The following is a 20,000-nucleotide window of genomic DNA, read 5'->3' as shown; positions in this document are numbered from 1 at the left end:
AACTATGCTTTCGAGAAACGCACCCCTGCAGGCAGAAGCTGTCTTGAGGCGGAGGGCAAAAGGGGTCCCACATGGCTCAACGGAGTTCACCATTTCAACACATCTCAATACTCGACTACAGGTGCCATTCCGGTGTTTAACCCATTAATACACCGCGTTATAAATGTACTGTTACCAGAATGGCAATTCCCAAGTCATTGTGCATTACTAAAGGCCCTGTGTTATGTCATACTGTAGTAGTGTAGCACTATTCAATGACCATTACAGCGTGCCACTGGAGGTACGGCGACGTGCATTAAGGGGATACGTGTTTTGTAAAGATCCAAAACTACAATGTGGTACCTAATGTTGGAAAGGAAACCTTCAACGCAAAAATTAGTTTGAAAAGGTATGCACAACATGGTAACAAGACTGTTAAAACCATGACATGATACCTGTTAGTGGTGTGCATTGGCTCTGCCCTCACGATTCGATTCGATTATGATTCAGGATGTAGCGATGCATTGAATTGCATTGAAATGCATTACATCTGAGAGCAAAGCAAATTTTTCATCAGTCATGATGAGGCAATACAAGCAGTCAGATACTGAACAACATTTTATTGGCTTATCAGTCTTACAGTTTTCAATGCTTTGAAGTGCATTTATTAAATTTAACATTCATTTGCCCCGGAAATATCCACGGAAGTAATTGAAACTTGAAAAAATATCCTGCATCGATCATAGCACTTGCCGCATTGAATTGAATTGCCCTGCCCCGCATTGCGATGCATTGCTGAATCGATCATTGCTGACACCACTAATACCTGTTGTACGGGATGTCATCATTCTTGTGACAATTTGACGTTAACCACGATGGCATCACCTGACATTGTCTTCACCACAACCGCTGTCTGTAACTAGAAGCACTCAGAGAGCGCAGATCTCCGCCAAGGAAACTGCTTGATACATTTGACCATGTTACACCCTGTCTTTTCTGCCTTGTTTTTGTGCTGTTCCTGCATTTCAATTTCTGGTCAGATAGTCTAGATAGTGAAGAATCTTTTGAAAAGTCCTGGTTCCGGTTCGTGATCACCACCAGAATGTAATCACTTGTTCCTTGGGTCATTACTAACAGCTCCACAAAGTTTCGCCCAAAACAGTTGATTAGTTTTTTTTAGAGTTATCCTGCTGACAGAATCTTTTAAAAAGTCCTGGTTCCGGTTCGTGATCCGGATCACCATCAGAATTTAATCACTTGTTCCTTGGGTCATTATCAACAAACCCACAAAGTTTCGTCCAAAAATGATGATCAGTTTTTTAGTTATGCTCCTGACAAACAGACAGACAAACAAACAGACAGACAAACCAATGCGACCGAAAATATAACCTCCTTGCCGGAAGTAAATATCATTTCCATCATTACATCCTCCTCACTCCTGCTGATGGCAGGTGTCATAACATGCTTTTGACACCCTCATGCATAGCAGTTAAGTAAAATGCATTCACCACATTCTGTTAATATCCCCTGTTATGAAAGAATCTGTTATGATTCCCCTTCTACACAGACCAAAATGTTGGCAATATGTACGTAAATTCACTTGGAAAGAATTAGAGTAACATCTACCCCATGGCTGTTGTGACAAGCGGGTGTCAGCTATGGGCATCAAAGTACTGTGGTCTTATCCTACTCCCATCATAGCTTAATATTCGGCAGATTCGCCAATGGCAACATCAATCGATATAGCTCATACCGCACAACGACATGCGTGGGAATCAAACAGGGACAATACAGCAGGAAGCAGTTTGTCTTACTCGCCACATTAATGCATCAACATTCCAACCCGACACCCCCCCACACGTCTGACAGGGGACAGCTGTGTCCCTCCCTGAGACCTTGTCCTAGATCTGGGGACACAGGCGACGCCCAGGCAGTCGCTGTGGGTCCAACCCAACAAGCAGGTGTGTCCTGATGTTTCAACTACAGACCTCATGGCACCGCACCGGACCCCCCACCAACAGCAGCAGAGCGGGCCTTTGACAAGAGGGAAAAAGCCGCTCTATTTCTTTTCTTCAGGAGCACGCTGGCTGGCAGAAAATAATCCTGTTGTGTCAGCAGCGGGAGGCAATAAAATCAGATTAAGTTAAATATTTGGGTGTTGACACGAGTATGTGTCCATCCATACTGCCCTACAATATCAGAACGCAGTATCTTGAAAATGGTCGAAAATGGGTTTAGACCGGAAATTGGCTTTAAAATACCTTCTTTTTCTTGTGTTAAATTTTTTTGGCCCAACTTGGTCCCGTTTCGGAAAAAAACGCAAAAAACTGATTATAATGCGCTTTTTGGTTTTAGGAGGTTACGTGTTACTAGCCAAGAACGCAGTATAATGCGAATTATACTGCACTTCTCCATTGACACCGTGGTTTTGGTGTAGACAGTAATACCACAACAGAGCGCAGTATAATGATTTTTCAGCTAAAAAGTAATGAGAATGTTGTTTTTTTTGCTTTTTTCTTGCGTGCATAAATTTTCACCATAAAAAAGTATTATATGGAAGTGTCATCACCACTTTACCTCCAACACAGTCGCGTGGACAGAAAGGAAACTTTAAAGCCTTTTTTCTCAGTTTGGCATTTTGAATTATACTGCGTTCTGAAATTGTAGGGCAGCTTACCCCCCCTGTGCCACCGACAGGCACAGATGAAGTCCACAGGTGGTGGGAGACTGGCAGCCTTCTATGTGGAGAGAAGGCCACATGTGACCATGGACTTTTGCAATACTCTATGAAATATCTAGCTCAATATCAGCAAAAGTTCCATATCAGCAATCTATTTTTTGATGTGTACTGAATCTTAACAGCTTCAGTCTGGATGGGCTGGCATGGGAAATGTTTTCTTTTTCCTTTTTTGCTGTAGCCATGCATATGACTCAAACAACCTTTACTTACTTCTTCACATGCAATAAAAATCATGTTGTTTTAATATGCGTCAGTATCAAACATGAATCTGGTCAAGAAAAAACAGAAATCTGACACCTCCTAAAGGAATAAGAGAAACGGTGCCTGATTGGTAAGAAATATATAGAGTAAGAAAACAATAACAGCTCCTAAAAATACATATGCCTATATTATGTCTGGATCACGCACATCACTCTTCAACAGCCAACATATTTGAACTTGAATCAATGTGGAAAAAACACACAACTCCAAACCTGCATACTTGTTTAGGCTTCAGAAATCAGCCAAATAAACTCTTTTTTTCCTCCTCTATAGCCTATATCTTTAAAGACACACTGTATTTACTTTCCGCCTGTCCCAATCTGTGCATCACTCTCTAAAAAATCCACAGAAGCAAAGTGTCAGAGTGTGGTTTTCAACATGCTGAATTTCAATATGCTATTTTTTTAGCAGGGTATTTTTTTCTCCTGCTAGGTGTAAACGCAACATGTGGATAAAAAAAATCCTCCATTGTAACAAATGCGTTTCAGCTATCTAAACAGGATATTTTTTTCTCCTGCTTTTTATACCTGGATTTTAAATATCTGCTACGTGGAAACGGAAGGTCAAAACCAATGCAAAACCAATGCAACCAGGAGAAAAAAATATCCACATATAAAAATATCCAGCTACGTGGAAACAGCACCTAAGGTTCTACATACAGTAGACTCCTATGAGCCTCCGGAACCCCCAACGTGATGTCATAATAGTATATTTTCTAAAAATGGTAAACCTGCAACCCCACCTTTAAGTCCATCTTCCAATTCCGCACCCTAACTTATACAGTAAATGATGATTGTTAATTATTTCTTGTAATTTTACAACATTCTGACTTCAACCTCGGCCTGGCCTGGCCGGTTCACCTTTCCACTTTCGAATCAAAGTTATTTAACCGTTTCCACAGCAACAACCTCTCTACCCCTTCCACCCTCCCTCCCTCCCTCCCTCTCTTCCCCCTTGACACTCACGTGCTTGACGACGTTCTTCTCGTCGTCGCTGCATGCCCGGTACAGTGTGGCCAGTAGGGGCTGGAGGTGCTGAGTGCAGTGGTCCTCGGCGTGCAGCAGTAGCAGCTCCAGCAGCTGGGCCGTCTTGAGCCGCGTGGCCACCAGCCAGTCCCCCGCGTCCCTGCCCACCGCCGGCATCAGCCGAGACAAGTTACGCACCACCAGCTCCCTGCAGCCCAGACCCGGACGCTCCACTGCAGAGGGAGAGGGACATAGGTGGACACACACACACACACGTCATGTACCATGGTACAACATTGTTGTGTCTGATCAGTTGAAGCAGCTCATGTTTCAAGGATGTATTGTAGACATTCCAAATAGTTGCCATAGACACCATACCACAGAGAATTCTTACAGGTTTGTTAACATCAAATCCAGGCAAATGTTACGCTTACATTAATTTACTATTAATGACATGTTTCTATGGATTTAAAAAAAATAATAATAATTAATGGATATTGATTCTTACTCTCCAATATCTTTTCTGCCTTATCAGTCCATCCTATCAAAAAAAAATCTCATCAAAATATTTCAAATGAGGGAAATGGAATAAGTCAAGTCAAGTCAGCTTTAATTGTCAGTTTCTTCATATGCACAGGTCATACAAGGAAATTGAAGTTACGTTTTCTCTCTTATACCATGAAAGGACATAGACATGCACGGGACTGATATTTACAGACTAACATCAAAGTGCAAGACAGGACAAGTAACAGTGATAGTCCAATACCAATAAAGAGAATAACTTGCAAAAGCATCCAGATATTACCCACTCTATTTAAATAGTGAGCAAATTAATTAAGGCCTTGGCAGCAAATCAATGACTCAGCAGCTGTATACAGACTGTCACAGCACTGGCAATATAACAAACGACGTCACATTTCATTGTGTTCGAGAACATGACATTTCAATTTGTTGAAATGTGCACAGACCATGCCATGGTGTCCCTGTGCCGGTATCCGGTAATAGACCCCCAATGCTACTTTTAGCTCCGGTATTGACAGGACTATAGGGTTTCGTGACGTCTGCCTGATCAAAGGTGCCGTGGGTCCTTTGGGAGCCGAACTGTGTCGGTCCTTTTCGGCTTATCCATCTATCTATCTATCCATTTGTCTGTCTGGAACTCTGTCTGTCTGTGTGTGTCTCTCTGACCCCTGTAATGAGAGAGGAAGACAGCCAAGCAGGAGACATAAATCAGCAGGGCAGCGCGGTTGACAAGACCCAACAGGCCCCTCAGAGCCCAGAGCCGGCCTGGCTGATAAATGTCTAACGCTGAACCTCACTGCAGAGGGACGCCTGGATTTATGGCCCTCCGTGTGTGTGTGTGTGTGTGTGTGTGTGTGTTTGTTCATGTATAGACAATCTATGACTCTAAGCAATTCCCTTCTGTGTGTGTGTGTGTGTGTTGACATTCCTTGACCTATAGTCCTGTGTGTGTGTGTGTGTGTGTGTGTGTGTGTGTGTGTGTGTGTGTGTGTGTGTGTGTGTGTGTGTGTGTGTGTGTGTGTGTGTGTGTGTGTGTGTGTGTGTGTGTGTGTGTGTCGGTGTGTGTGCATGCGTGCGTGCGTGCACATATATACACACACACCAGAACAGTCCTTTCACCTCCACCTTCCTCCCTTAACCTTTAGTGGTGCATCCCACGTCTGTAACACCATTTCCAGCCTCGGCTACCAACCCCACCCCACCCCACCCCTCTCCACCCGACTCTCCTACCACCATGCACCACAGCCTACTGCCCCCACTCCTCTACCACCATGTAGCACAGCCTACTGCCCCTACTGCCCCCCTCCCCACCACTGCTCTATGCCCTCCGCGTAGGGGGCAAACCTCCGTGTGAGCGAGCAGCCGGCCCAGTCTGCCCTCCTCCACAACCAGGCAGATTCCAGATTCCTCAGATGCCTCTGGATCTAATACAGCATGTCGTGCAGACTCAGACAGACCCCCATCAACCACTTGAGTCACACAATAAACTGCTGAACCGACCCCCCCCCCCTGGTCCTCTGCAAAAATGCCAGCCCCATGAAATCAGAACCAGTTGAGGGCAGCTTGCAGACGTTTAATGTCCCGGCTATTACACAGAGAGAAATATTCCATTACACGTCATTTATACCATGCCCTTTATCCAGGCTAACTTATGGTGAATTAACTACATGGGCAGTCCTCTGTCCTTACAGCTATTTGGGTTTAAATGCCCTGCTTAGGGTCACAATGATGGCAGAGACCCTGGGATCCCACTTGTAACTATCTGTTGTTTCTTTTGCAAGGCTTAGCGACTGGCCACTAACAACCATCATCATCATCATCATCATACACTGACAAAACACAGATCTAGATAATAGCTTGTTATGAGAAGTCTACAAGGAAAGTTTCACAAAATTACATTTTTGAAGTTTCTCCCCACTATCGGTACCGTAGTTGCATTCAACCCCAGCTTATAAAAAAGGAATACAGTGAATACACCAGCACAGCCTTGAGATAGAAACCTTTTACAATAGAGATCACAATGGGGGAAAAAGAATATGGGGAAGACGGGGAATAAATTCTACAGATCGGAGACTCGACCAACTAATGGCTAATAGTTTGTTTACGACATGAAATTAGCGAAGCAAATATGGAATGGACCCATGAAATCTAATGTCATGACATCAAGCACTTTTGCATCACAGAGAGAGTGATGGCTAACGCTGCAAGACCATCTCCAAGCCAGCAGTTCATGGAAACAATTAAGATTTCAAAGCCAATGTTCAAGAGTTTGCAGGTGTTTCCAAGTCACAGATGACTTTAAGACTTATTCTGTTCACATGCAGCATTCTGTGCAAAGCAGACGCTGCTCTGCAAAATGTGAAATGAGGAATTCCATACTGTAAGTACCAATTGATGTGTAATCTCAGGAAATGTGGAAAAGTCTGTCTGAACATGTATCAGTGCAAGACCTGTTGCATTAGAGCTCGTTTCTAAAATGTACCTAGGAAGGGGATGCTGAAATAGTGAAATGAACAAGACTAGTCAGTAACTTAAAGAAAAGTAATTTAATTAGTCTTCAACCATACACATTTGTCTATTTTTTTTTCTTTTGTGGTCCGTCTTACCATTGGACAAAGGCAACTATATCTTACACTACAACAAACAAGCACTTACCCAGGACAGTATATGACAAAACAGTTGACTTTGTGGTTGTGGGCAATAGATTGGTAATGACAACATCTCTACTTTGGAGGAGCCACAGTACAGTAAAAGATAACAGTGCCATACCAATATTTCGATGCGGCAACACCACTTTAATCAAAGCCATTTGTTGTTGTGTGTTTTAGACAGCGTGAAGCAGCCACAGCTTTCTCCCATTCAGAGTTGCCAGATTGGACGTGTTCCCGCCCAATTGGGCTGCTTGGGATGGCCGTCTGCGGGTAAAAGCCGGAAAAATCTGCCATTTGGTGTTTTTTTTCTCCTGCAGTTTTATGCCCACAGAAATCATTGAAATTTGTTGAAATTGGGCGGAAATGTATCACCTCTTGGCGGTTTTGGGCACCTTTTGGGCGGGATTTGATCAGACACATCTGGCAACACTGCTCCCATTGCTCAACTGTATGTCCCCATGGCTGTTGTTGCTCACATGTTTTCTGTGTTGCCACTCCAATCTGCATGAATAAAAGAACTTGTGGTGCTTTCATACTCGTGCTTTCAACTGAGGCAACTCATTACACTTTGCCCATGCTCTTTAAAAATCTCAATGCATATATCGTGTATCAGAAATTGATCAAAAAATACCAGAATATTAGTACGGTATTTGGTCAATATTGCCCACACCCACCCTGAATAACAGACGACTATGTTATGAATAAGACGCCATCTGAGGATTTTTTCCCCCACGTATTGTTCTAGTTTACGTGAATGCAGTCCATCAGCTTGCGTTCGTTCATTGTGGGAGGAGATGTGGTGTGTCCGACCCTGCCCATCCCTCCCCTCCCTCTGGCAGAGAGTCGTCCGCCGCTTCCTCGGCCCGGAGCCAAACTCGCCGCCTCATTACACCGGCAACTAAGCGCTGCTGATAACCGCTAATAAGCACCTGGACGCAGACAGATGGCTGCTCTTCCCTGCCCTCCCTCTACTTGGCCCCGGTGGAGCACAGGGGGCGTGGCGCCTCAATTGGGGGGGTGGGGGGGGGGGCTGCTGGAGGCAGCCCAGCACCACCCCAGCACAACCCACCACACAGCACCCCACGCCATCCCTACCTTGACTTTACTTTCTCAGCCCCTCTCTCTCTGCCTCTCTCAGGAGGAGGCCGAGGGGACTCAAAGGCAGCCCCAGTGATGGCAAGAGCAGTCACTATAATACCACACCACACCACACCACACTACAACCCGTCCTAGCCCACCTCACAGCACCCCATGCCATCCCTACCTCCCTCTGCCTCACTCAGGAGGGCTGAGGGGACTCTTGAGTAGCATCCAACTGCAGTACAACACCCCACCCACCCCACCCCACCCCACCCTACCCTAGCCCACTCCGGCCCACCACATTGCACCCCATGCCATCCCTACCTTGGCCATGCTGTCTCCCCCCTCTCTGTGAGACTGCATAGTGTAATCACTCCATGTTGGTAACATAGTCAAGTTATGTGGGTTGTATGTAATATACAGTATATTAGGGATGCACCGATACACATTTTTTCACTTCCGATCCGATCCCGATATCTAAATTTGGATATCTGCCGATACCGATACTACTCCGATCCAATACCAAAACCTCATATATGCATGAATTTCAACTAGAGGTAGGCTCAAGATGACTATTTGGTCAGAAAAGGAAGTCAAAAGAACAGGAAACGAATTCATAAGTAAAAGTATCAAGTAAAAAAGTAACAATCCCATCCTAAAAACTAATATGCAAGTGTTATGACTTCAAATTAACATTACACCTGGCTCAATATCAGTCCTGGGAAAATTCCGATACTTTGGGAAAATCCCGATCCGATCCGATCTCTGAAAATATGTTGATATCTGAACCCGATACCGATACACCGATACCGATATCCCATCCCTAGTATGTATGCATGTATGTCTGTATATAGGCCTGTGTAATCCGTTTTTGTCAGTTGTGCAATAGTCTTGTGATGTGATGTTATGTGTACGTCCTGTCTTAAACGAGTCTTGCTCAGGGCTGCAAAATGAATTTCAGTGTAAACTGACAATAAAGTATTAATCGTATCGTATCGTATCTCTGTCTGCCTCTCTCAAAGGCAGCCTCAGTGACGGGGAGAGCCGTCACTCACTGCCCCACCTCACCTCAGACCACTCCGCCCTACCCCATGGCATTCCTCCTACCTAGCCTGATTATCATCGACCGTCAAATCTCTTCGAGACTTGGTCTGACCAAGAGCATAACAATTAACATTTCCCAAACGGCATGGTTGACCTGCCTCCCTTGGTTCATTATGGCTGTTTGCTTCCCGACAAAGTAAAAGGAGTTCCCATATTTTCTGGGAACTCAAAAAGTACTTGACTTAACATGACTAGTCGCAACGCTGAGAGTGTTGCGTCACTAGGAGGGCACAGCCTGGCTAACACCGCCCAACCCTGTGGCAATCCTACCTACCTTGGCCTTCCTGTCTCAGACCCCCCCCCTTCTGCCTCACCCCAGAAGCACCTCCAGGGTACCATCAGTCATATACAGGAGACCGCTGCTGCTGATTCGGCAGCCCAAGCACTGCACTTTCAGGGCTTCAAAGCTAACTGTGTGTGTGTGTGTGTGTGTGTGTGTGTGTGTGTGTGTGTGTGTGTGTGTGTGTGTGTGTGTGTGTGTGTGTGTGTGTGTGTGTGTGTGTGTGTGTGTGTGTGTGTGCGTGTGTGTGTGTGTAAGGGTGTTTCTTCCGTGAAACTATCAATATTAACCCATACCCATCAATCCAGCATAATTGGGCCAGAGGGGCGAGGTATTCATCATGGATAATGTCACTCCACTACCATCCATAACACAGGGGAGGGGGGAGAACAACCATAATCACCACACTCAAGCCAAACAGCATAATGAGCCCTGAAGTGCATGGTCAGCAAACAGCTGCTACTGAGACTTAAGAAGGGAAAGAACACCTAAAGAACAACCAACAGTTTTACACTGTTAGTTTTAAAAAAGAAAGTAGAAAAACATTTTTTTAATACAAAAATAAAAATTCAAGAGGAAGTTGTAGAGTAGTTGCATATTTTAGCATATTTTAATATTCCTAGTTGTGGACTTGTTGACAAAAGATGGCTAATTACTAGCTACGCGGTATCTTGAGATCTTATCTATATGCGACAACAAATAAATGACGTCTATATTCGTTTTGTTTTTTTTAGTGGTGGGCCGTTATCGGCGTTAACGTGCTGCGATAATGTGAGACTCTTGTCGCGCGATAAAGAAAATATCGCACGTTAATCTATTCTCAAAATAGGCTATAGGTTTGGAGTTTGGGTATGCACGTCACCATAGCGTTTAATTGACAGACGCTTTTAGACTGCGCTCCAGTCGCTTCTCCTCTCTCCACCTGTTGTTTCAGCAGACCTACTAAATATGAAATGTTTGCATGCTGAAAACATTAATCCCTCTGCCGTGGTAGTTGTTGCTTGAGTGCTTTTTCATAAGTGGTAGACTAAAGAGAGATTATTGTTTGAGGTGAAGCATAGAGAGACATTATTGTGTGTGAGTAGCTACCAGCCCGACAAGTAGCCTACATTTCCTCACGCATTGCATAGAATACATAAACAACTACCAGAAATCTTCCCTGTGCTATAATTGCAAAACATTCCGTGTGATAGTCCTATGCATTTTGAAGATTGTCAAACTGAAACTGTCAATATCTACTCTCGCTGAATGTTTGTGTTGCAATCGCGCACATTTGCGATTCAGTGAGATATTCTCATGTCCGACGGTAATAAACCTCGCGGTTGTCGCGCTTGACTTTTTTTTTTTTTGCAAACTGAATTCATGTCGAGTTGTAACTCATCTGGCATTCTAACTCTGAGAACAACTGTCAAATCGCCGTGTGCCAGTGCTGTAGGTTCTAGATAGGCATATCCAGTAGCCTGGCTCGGCTGAGGGCTGCTGTGCCTACTACGCGCAGAGCTCCTCCCTCTCTTAAAGGAGCCGCTGCTCCTTTTAACAGTCAGTGGCAGATTCTCTCTCTCTCTCTCTCTCTCTCTCTCTCTCTCTGTGCCCATTAGAAATGCTGAATTGTTGAGGTAATATTGTTTAAATAGCCTAAATGTTTGATAGATTTATCTGTATTTGCCTCTACAACTTATAGCGCTGTTCATTTTGAAATTTCAGTATCTTATAACTGTAAATGCTTCCTAACATATTGGACACACTTTACACATATTGCTGTGATTTTTTAATCTCCAAGTATCAACATGACCATTTTTTGAAGATGAGATGCATTTTGGAAAAAAAGATTAGCTCTGGTCTAATGAGCTCTGTCTTAAGAAACCCCAAGGTTTTTTTCGGCATTATTTCGCTATCGTGCCTATTCTGAATGAGCCATTTTGATATAGATTAATCTAGATCAATCTATGCCCACCCCTAGTTTTTTTTCAATCGACATGTCAACTTTATCAACGTGTTGCCTCCAACCCAACTAATTAGTTGCTGCAGTAGTTGCTAAGCATAACAAAGTTAACTCATAATTGTGTAGACTAGATGACGCACAATCCTACATATGCACAGGCACACCGGTTCAGTCGGCACTGCGGAGCAATATTGGTTCTGATAATTTCACATGTGTGTGTGTGTGTGTATATACTGTGTGTGTGTGTATATACTGTGTGTGTGTGTATATACTGTGTGTGTGTGTTAGTGAGTGAGTGAGTGAGTGAGTGAGTGTGTGTGTGTGTGTGTGTGTGTGTCCGCCTCACCTCCTGAGGGATAGTGCTGTGGAGGGGTTAACAGGAAGTCCATCTTGTCCTTCAGGTCTTCCTCATTCTCCTTCTCCCACTGGGCACCCACTCGCCTCCACAGGTCCGCTGTTACCTGTCTGGGAATATCGCCATTTACATCATTCACTAATGCATGATTTGTCTTTCATGCCTTTATGTGTTTGTTAATCACAAGGAATGGTTTTAAGAAGACAGATTTCTTCAAACAGGTTTTGGGAAAGAAGGTTCCACTTATTTATTTTAACATTATATAGTACAGTATATCATTATACAGGTATGTTAGTGATAGGAACTCAACATTAAATATTTAATGCACTGTAAGTGTGTGTGTGTGTGTCTTCCATGAAACTATCAATATTAAAGGACCAGTTCAGTCAATTTCAACATGCAGTTGTAATGCTCACACTACCCTAGACTTGTCAGTACCTGAGATTTTTTTTTTCTTCTTTAGCCTTTTCCGAGATCCTGGTCATTGTAATGGGGGCAGCGCTTTGTTTACATTTCAAAAAAACATTTTTATTTATTCCCAAAGACATCCAAAAGGTTATACAACATCAGCAGACAACTGGGTCATTTCACGTGAAATCAGACGCTTTGGGACCCGACCGATCCGGATTTCAATCATACTTGGTGTGCCTTTTTAGTAGCAAGGTAGCACCCCAGAACTGCATTGGTTTGAATCTGACACTAATATTAAGGGAGAAACAGACTAGGAAAGGTTCACATTTTAGGGTAGGACACTATACATTCAGCCTTGAATATATCAGTCAGTGTTAGTCACAAAAAGATGCCTGTGGTATTGTTTGAAAGCTCTTTTCTGGCTCTACATATTACACAATCAGCTTGGAATACAACAACTCTCAGAATATGAATTATGATAAATTGAAAAATTAAAAATTGAATATCTAAAAAAACTATATTTTAAAATGGCCACTTCCTTGTCCAAACGTAGCCGGCAATGTCATTAGCAACACCTCAAATGCTGGTGTTCGGTTCTTTATTCATTTCAGAGAGAATTTGACTCACAAATATGGCATCATACAGACCACTTACTAATAATATGGTAATACCATAGTAGCATCACATGACAAAACAAAAACAAAACAAAAATGGTCAGTTTCCATGGTCCCAGGTTTCAGAAACTAAGGCAGATGTCCATTTATACACACCAAATGATGATATGTGAATGTTTGAACATTCCTTCTCTGTGTACCTGTGTCATCTTCCCTTTACCGTACTTTAAAGAGATATTCAATGGCTACACTCTCATTTTGTACTCTAAAGAACCGAACACCAGCATTTGAGGTGTTGCTAATGACATTGCCGGCTACGTTTGGACAAGGAACTGGCCATTTTAAAATATAGGTTTTTTAGATATTCAATTTTTAATTTTTCAATTTATCATAATTCATATTCTGAGAGTTGTTGTATTCCAAGCTGATTGTGTAATATGTAGAGCCAGAAAAGAGCTTTCAAATAACACCACAGGCATCTTTTTGTGACTAACACTGACTGATATATTCAAGGCTGAATGTATAGTGTCCTACCCTCACATGTGAACCTTTCCTAGTCTGTTTCTCCCTTAATATTAGTATCAGATTCAAACCAATGCAGTTCTGGGGTGCTACCTTGCTACTAAAAAGGCACACCAAGTATGATTGAAATCCGGGTCGGTCGGGTCCCAAAGTGTCTGATTTCACGTGAAATGACCCAACTAGCAAACAGCGGTACCTTTTGGGAAAATATTTGGAGTAGGCCTATGGTGCATTTTTTTAAATGTAAACAAACACTGCCCCAATTAGAATGGCTCATATCTCGGAAAGGGCTGAGCCGAAAATGTGCCATCACCGGGTACTGACAAGTCAAGGGTAGCGTGAGCAATACAACAGCATATTGAAATTGACTGAACTGGTCATTTAACCCATCGCCATCAATCCTGTGTAATTGTGTGTGTGAGAGTGTGAGTGTGTGTGTGTGTGTGAGCGTGAGAGAGAGAGAGAGAGAGAGAGAGAGAGAGAGAGAGAGAGAGAGAGAGAGAGAGAGAGAGAGAGAGAGAGAGAGAGAGAGAGAGAGAGAGAGAGAGAGAGAGAGAGAGAGAGAGAGAGTGAGTGAGAGTGAGTGAGAGTGAGTGAGCTTGTTTACTGGATCTCTGGGATTTCATCATGGTAGGAGCTGAGCAGCAGAGGGATGAGCTTGTGGAAGTAGGAGTATCGGTCTCTGAGGTTCAGGAGCCAGTCACCCACCACCAGAGTCACAGCTTTTCGAACCTGCCAAAGCAGACAAACAGAACACATTCACACATTACTGTATACTATAATATCTAAACAATGACCAACACCATAAGATGTACCCTCATAAACAGGTCACTCACTCGCTCGCACGTACGCACACACACACACACACACATGGCCGTGGACTGACATGTGAGGGGGGGGGGGGGATGGACTGAATTGAAACAACACGCAATTGCTCTACTCAGACAGCTGCTAGTGTAACAAACACAGTGTGTACCTGCGGGGAGTCATCAAAGAGTCTCTGGGCGAGGTGAGACAGCACGTCGTCCACATTTTTACCCGTTCCATACTGGATGACTGCACCGGTGGCCTCGATGACTGCGACTCGCACACGGGAGTGCTGGTGTGGGATGGTCTGCATGAGTGGCTTCACCAGACTCTCTGCCTGCATGTGGAAATGCTCTGCAAAGACAAACAGATATTCAGGGCATGTTCGGTCAATCTACCAAACTGTGTGGTCCCTCCTTTATGTTCTGTATTCATCACTTTCCACAGAGTGAAAGCATGATATACAACTTATAAATTCTGTAGAGAGATAGATCAACTCTGTTTATGAAGCTAGAGAACACAGTAGGTAATCTGAATTTGTTTAGGTAATATGACTGCCTCACGGCACTTCAATAATGCCTTATGTGAGGGTGGGTAGTGGTGGTACCAGAGACGATCTATATCTACTATTAGAATAGAGATTATTTGGTGGTACCACGTACCAAAGAGTTGATACTCTCATTCCTCTTCATCGCACTCTGCCAAAGGTTCACTTCGGCATACCAATGCCATGGCAACCAACCGAGACTTCCTACAACAAACTTATCAGCTAGCATTATGCTTAGCTTGTTAGCTAACGTTGGTCAATGTCAGAATAGTACTGTAGTTCTTGATTTCTCACAACACAAAAGAAACAGGAGTTGACACACAGTCATTCGCCGTTACAAAGTAAAAAAAGAGGTTGACTTTCAGACAGCAGATGCGGAATCTGTAAGTTGTGCTAGCTAGCACATTGCACATGTGGTAGATGCAGGAAGTGAAAGTTTGCTCTCCCAAAACATAGCCTACCTGGGATTGCTCTGGCGAAGCTGATTGTACATTTACAACTTTCTCTTTTCACGTCTGGGAATGGATCGACTACTGTTCGTTGTAAAATCTTAATCATGTCATCAAGATACGGAGCAAGTCGTTTCCCACAAACTTCCACAGTTAGAGAAATGACTTCAACCATGGATAATCGTAGTTCCTCTGCGGGTTCCAAAATGTCTTTTCCACCGAGTCTTTGTGAGAAAGCTGGCATTAAATAAGGCAGTGATTCCTCTGGTTGAGGAACACAACGAATAAAATCTCCAATCATTTGAATGGCAATTTCTCGGCATCTTTCCATAGGGTCGGTGAGGCATTTCAAGAGCGATTTTAAGATACACCCAAAAATCTCTTGTAAGGTAGCGCTTGATAAGCCTTTGTCGATTGTTTCCTTCTTGATAGTTTCAAGGGCCCGTTTTCTTGTGCTTTTGCTGTCTTCATTCAAACAGTTTAATTGCCGAGCCAATCCTTTTAGGATCTCCCCAGCTGCAAGTTTATCTCCTGTCGCCATTGCTGCGCTTCTCGGTTACTGTGGCAACCTCTGCTTCACGACAAACAAATCGTTTTGCGACAGTACCCCGGTCAGAAGAAAAATATCAGATGCATAAATAATGACAATTTATAATGAAGACGTGATATAATTATGCGACCTCGTGAATCGGTGAATCCCTCCGATCCCCGGGGTTACCAAGTATTATTTTTTTCCGATAGAATGAGAAAATATGTGTTAGAGTGAGGTGATAATAAGCACATTATCATTTTGTCAACATTATTATCCCCAGTCTCTACAGTAGGCTGGTTTGACAGCACTGAATGAATGAATAGGCTAATCATTTTCTAAGAACATTTGAATACGACCATTCACTTCATTTATGATGACCACTAATCATGTTGCAGTTTCCTTGTAATCTTGTCATTACAATTGTAACTCAATCACATAATTGCCTGTAGTAAGCATGAAAGCAGTTATGCAGTGAGTATGAACAGGGCAAATTGACGTCATTGAAACCGACGCAGAGATAGGCGAAAGCAGCTCAGCGGCAGCAGCAGCAGCAGAGGAAGGATACGGAACATCCTCGTCCCCGGCGCAGCCTGTGAGCATCTCCGACAAATAACGGTGAGCAGAAACGTTGAAAACCAATGACACGACCTTGGCGAGTTGTATGAACCGACATTTTTTCTATGTTTTTGTTTTGCTCCTTCGATTGTGTATACTAACGGCGCTAGCCTGAAGCAAGCTAATTTGTGTAGTAAACAGGTGCGGCAATAGCCTTATTATGGACACCTCTGAGGATGCTGCTGACCTTTGAAGTCAACATAGGCTACGCACGAAGGTTTAGTTGGCCATAACATTAGTATTTGTGTTGAGGAATGTAGCCTACATGAACAATTAGGTGCTCAATAAATACTAATATGTTATTCGTCGGGATTTATAAGGTATCACTATATTGCGGAAGTGCTGTATGATGATGATGATCTGCCTTTGCAAGCAAATCATTGCAATGGTTGCTTACTTTCAAGTAGCCTACTGCAAGCTGTTTGAGGATTATAGTCGGTGTAACTGAATGCAGTCTCTGCTTCTTGAATGATAATGTCGAGTATGTTTTGCAAGGAGAAACATGGTCTGTTATTTCTTATAGAAAAGGATAAGCAGGTGATGTGTGATCACTTGGGAGTTTAGGCTACTGAGTTGTTTAGTATCCTACAGCAGCAGCCAATGATAAACAGTGTCACAGGAATGAATGCAAGTCAATGCAATGAATGATAACATTTTTTTTTGAGAATCCTCTTTATACAGTATGCTCACAGCTACCATTATCTCCCCTCCCCTTGCTTGGACAGAGAATAAAATGGCCACCGCCTCCTCCAATCTGGAAGAAGACGAAAGTCTGAAGAGCTGCGAAGTTTACGTGCAAAAGCACAACATCCAGCAGATCCTGAAGGAGTGCATCGTCAACCTGTGCATTGCCAAGCCCGAGCGGCCTATGAAGTTCCTGCGGGAACACTTTGAAAAACTGGAAAAGGTCAGTGCAAAGCCTCTTCTGCTCCCTTTTACACCCAACTTTGCTACTTTCCCCCCTTCATTACCCATTTTTGTTGAAGAAAAAAAAAAACATCACTGTGTGAGATTGAAGGGTGGTCCTGTAGGTATACTAGTGATGTATTGGTTAGAGGGTGTCTTCCTTGGCTATGTGATGGAGTGAACTGAACCCGGCACCAACTCTTGACTGGACAAACATCCTTATTCAGTGTGCCTTATGTGTGCATTATTGTATAATAGATGATGCATGACAGGGGTTTCAAGACTTAGGCTACAGGTAGGCTGCAATCTGTGACTTCATCCAAGAGTGTGTTGCAGATGTCTGTGGATTGTCAATAGAGACCATGACCTGTTTGTCAGAACTAAAGATGCACTGTACTATATCGGGCTACTGAATAAAACATTAGATTTGTTCTGAGATGGGTTAGAACAGAATGTTGTGTTTCTTGTGTTCCGCCAAGTGTTACGAGTGGGCGGCATGGCATCATTGTTATTTAATGCATGATGCTTGTTGCTAAGATACATGTTTTTTTCTTTATTTATATGGGTTGCTTTTCTGCCCTGCTATTGTGGATTTCTAGCAGCATTCTGGCTTGCTTGGGTTGACATTTCCAATTAAAAGTTTTAGAGCTGTTTGTATTTGTTGGAACTGGAAGCCTCATGAGAATTTGGTCAGCAAAAGCTGTGTGTGTGTGTGTGTGTGTGTGTGTGTGTGTGTGTGTGTGTGTGTGTGTGTGTGTGTGTGTGTGTGTCTAATTCGGCGTAGGCTGGTGAAAGTCATATGGCTGGTGATGGGCCACGGTGCTCCCCATCACAGGATGTATTTGTCTGCAGGACACACCGTATGAGCAGGTCTTATGATGAGCACAGGTCTCTCCCTCCACACACACACACACACACACACACACACACACACACACACACACACACACACACACACACACACACACACACATATATATACACACACACACACACACACACACACACACACACACACACACACACACACACACACACACACACACACCAGCGCTGACCCAAATAGATATAAAAGAGAGCGTGGCATCATGTGCTGTCGTATAAACAGCAGCGTCCTGCATCCCTCGTGCACCCCACACCCCCTTGCCCCCGTGCAGCCCACACCCCCTTGCCCTCGTGCAGCTCACACCCCCTTGCTCAGCACATGTTTGTTCCAGGATGAGATGGGATGTCCTGCTGCAACATAAGCAGATGTATTGTCTTGCATCACAGCCTGCGTTTGGCTGCTAATGAATGGAAGTCAGAATCTACAGTTTCTTTATAGACTGATACGAGAACAATACGAGGCATGACAACTGGGATGAACTACATGCCTTCTCTTTTTCGCAATGTGCAATCAGGTTGCACAATTTCAAAGCAGTTTGAAAAAAAGTGTGTGTGTGTGTGTGTGTGTGTGTGTGTGTGTGTGTGTGTGTGTGTGTGTGTGTGTGTGTGTGTGTGTGTGTGTGTTGTGTGTGACGTTTCTGCTAACTTGTGATGAGACTTTGTGAGAGTCATCTGATGGTTCCAAGAAGTTATGATGTTTTCAGATGTGTATGCCAGCTTTAACCCAATGATGCCTGAAGCACATGCTAGCTGTTGGGAAAGTTGCCTTCAGCCTATATAAACCTAAATATCTTATTCTCTGATGTGTACATAAAACATGAAATACGTTGCATTTAAGACCCTCATCTTGCATTAGAATGTGTTCATTCAGCTGTAACATACCCACATTTTTATTAAAAAAGCTAAAATCTCAAGAGCCTGAATGCAGCGTATATGTGTCTCCAGGCACCAAAGGTCAAACAACATGTACCAGTCAATAGGCTAAAATAACAGAGATGCTAAACAAAAACGTACCCTCTAGAGTCAACAGTTTTATATGTCATGTGTTCCGTAGCATAAGCCCTACAGTCCTGTGTGTGTTTGTCATTTTTCATATGTGTGGGTGTGTGCTATACTTGACTTGTCCGCAGCACGCTGGTGGTATGGCTGTTTGTGTCTTTTTTGGTAGTACTCGGTAGGGCTGCACAATATATCGAAAATGTATTGTTATCACGATATCACAGCTTGCAATACACGTATCGCAAAAGTTGCGCACACATCGAAAAAAGTTTTTAATTTTTAATAACAGCAATTTGGTGAAAAGGTTAAAAAAATGTTTTTAAAATGTTGACATTTTCAGCTGATACTGTATATTAGCCATGTTTTTTCCTAATAAAAAATAATGTTGGAAATAAAACATGGCTCTCAGTTGTTTTATACAGGTACATGATAAAGTGTAGAATGGCAAGTAGAGAGGGGAAAATATATGTTGTACATATTATGTATTATTAAATATCGTGAGTAATATCGATATCACAGTATACAGTCATGTTATCGTGTATCGCATATTTTTCTAATATCCTGCTGCCCTAGTACTCGGTGTGGGTTATTCATGAGATAATGTTTTAGTAATTCAACATCTTTGCAGAGCTGCAGCCCACAGTATGTTAGGTAACTACAAACTCACAGTGTGGTGAGGTTGCAGTTAGATTCGAAACAAAGGGCCTGTCCCTTGAGCCGAAGTCTGTTGTCTTCAGGGAAGATGTGTGTGTGTGTGTGTGTGTGTGTGTGTGTGTGTGTGTGTGTGTGTGTGTGTGTGTGTGTGTGTGTGTGTGTGTGTGTGTGTGTGTGTGT

General features: G+C 43.3%; 2 protein-coding genes across 2 annotated transcripts in view; one reads left to right on the top strand and one right to left on the bottom strand.

Annotated features, from left to right (window-relative positions):
* The window catches only part of LOC134464991 (dynein axonemal assembly factor 5-like), an 87,067-nt gene extending 72,078 nt beyond the window's left edge, over positions 1-14,989 (bottom strand). Inside the window, exons 1-5 of the mRNA XM_063218367.1 lie at positions 14,896-14,989; positions 14,403-14,587; positions 14,034-14,158; positions 11,871-11,989; positions 3,946-4,178 (exon numbers count right to left, since the gene is read on the bottom strand). Coding sequence (XP_063074437.1) covers positions 3,946-4,178; positions 11,871-11,989; positions 14,034-14,158; positions 14,403-14,576 — 651 coding nt within the window. The 5' untranslated portion in view covers positions 14,577-14,587; positions 14,896-14,989. The remainder of the gene's footprint in view (positions 1-3,945; positions 4,179-11,870; positions 11,990-14,033; positions 14,159-14,402; positions 14,588-14,895) is intronic.
* Positions 14,990-16,288: 1,299 nt separating this feature from the next.
* The window catches only part of prkar1b (protein kinase, cAMP-dependent, regulatory, type I, beta), a 202,962-nt gene continuing 199,250 nt past the window's right edge, over positions 16,289-20,000 (top strand). The window contains exons 1-2 of the mRNA XM_063216510.1: positions 16,289-16,376; positions 17,102-17,283. Of these exons, the coding sequence (XP_063072580.1) occupies positions 17,110-17,283 (174 nt within the window). The 5' untranslated portion in view covers positions 16,289-16,376; positions 17,102-17,109. The remainder of the gene's footprint in view (positions 16,377-17,101; positions 17,284-20,000) is intronic.

Source organism: Engraulis encrasicolus, chromosome 2 (assembly GCF_034702125.1).
Source record: "Engraulis encrasicolus isolate BLACKSEA-1 chromosome 2, IST_EnEncr_1.0, whole genome shotgun sequence".
Taxonomy (NCBI): domain Eukaryota; kingdom Metazoa; phylum Chordata; class Actinopteri; order Clupeiformes; family Engraulidae; genus Engraulis; species Engraulis encrasicolus.
The sequence above is the reverse complement of the archived record's forward strand: the minus strand, read 5'-3'. Positions and strand labels throughout refer to the sequence as shown.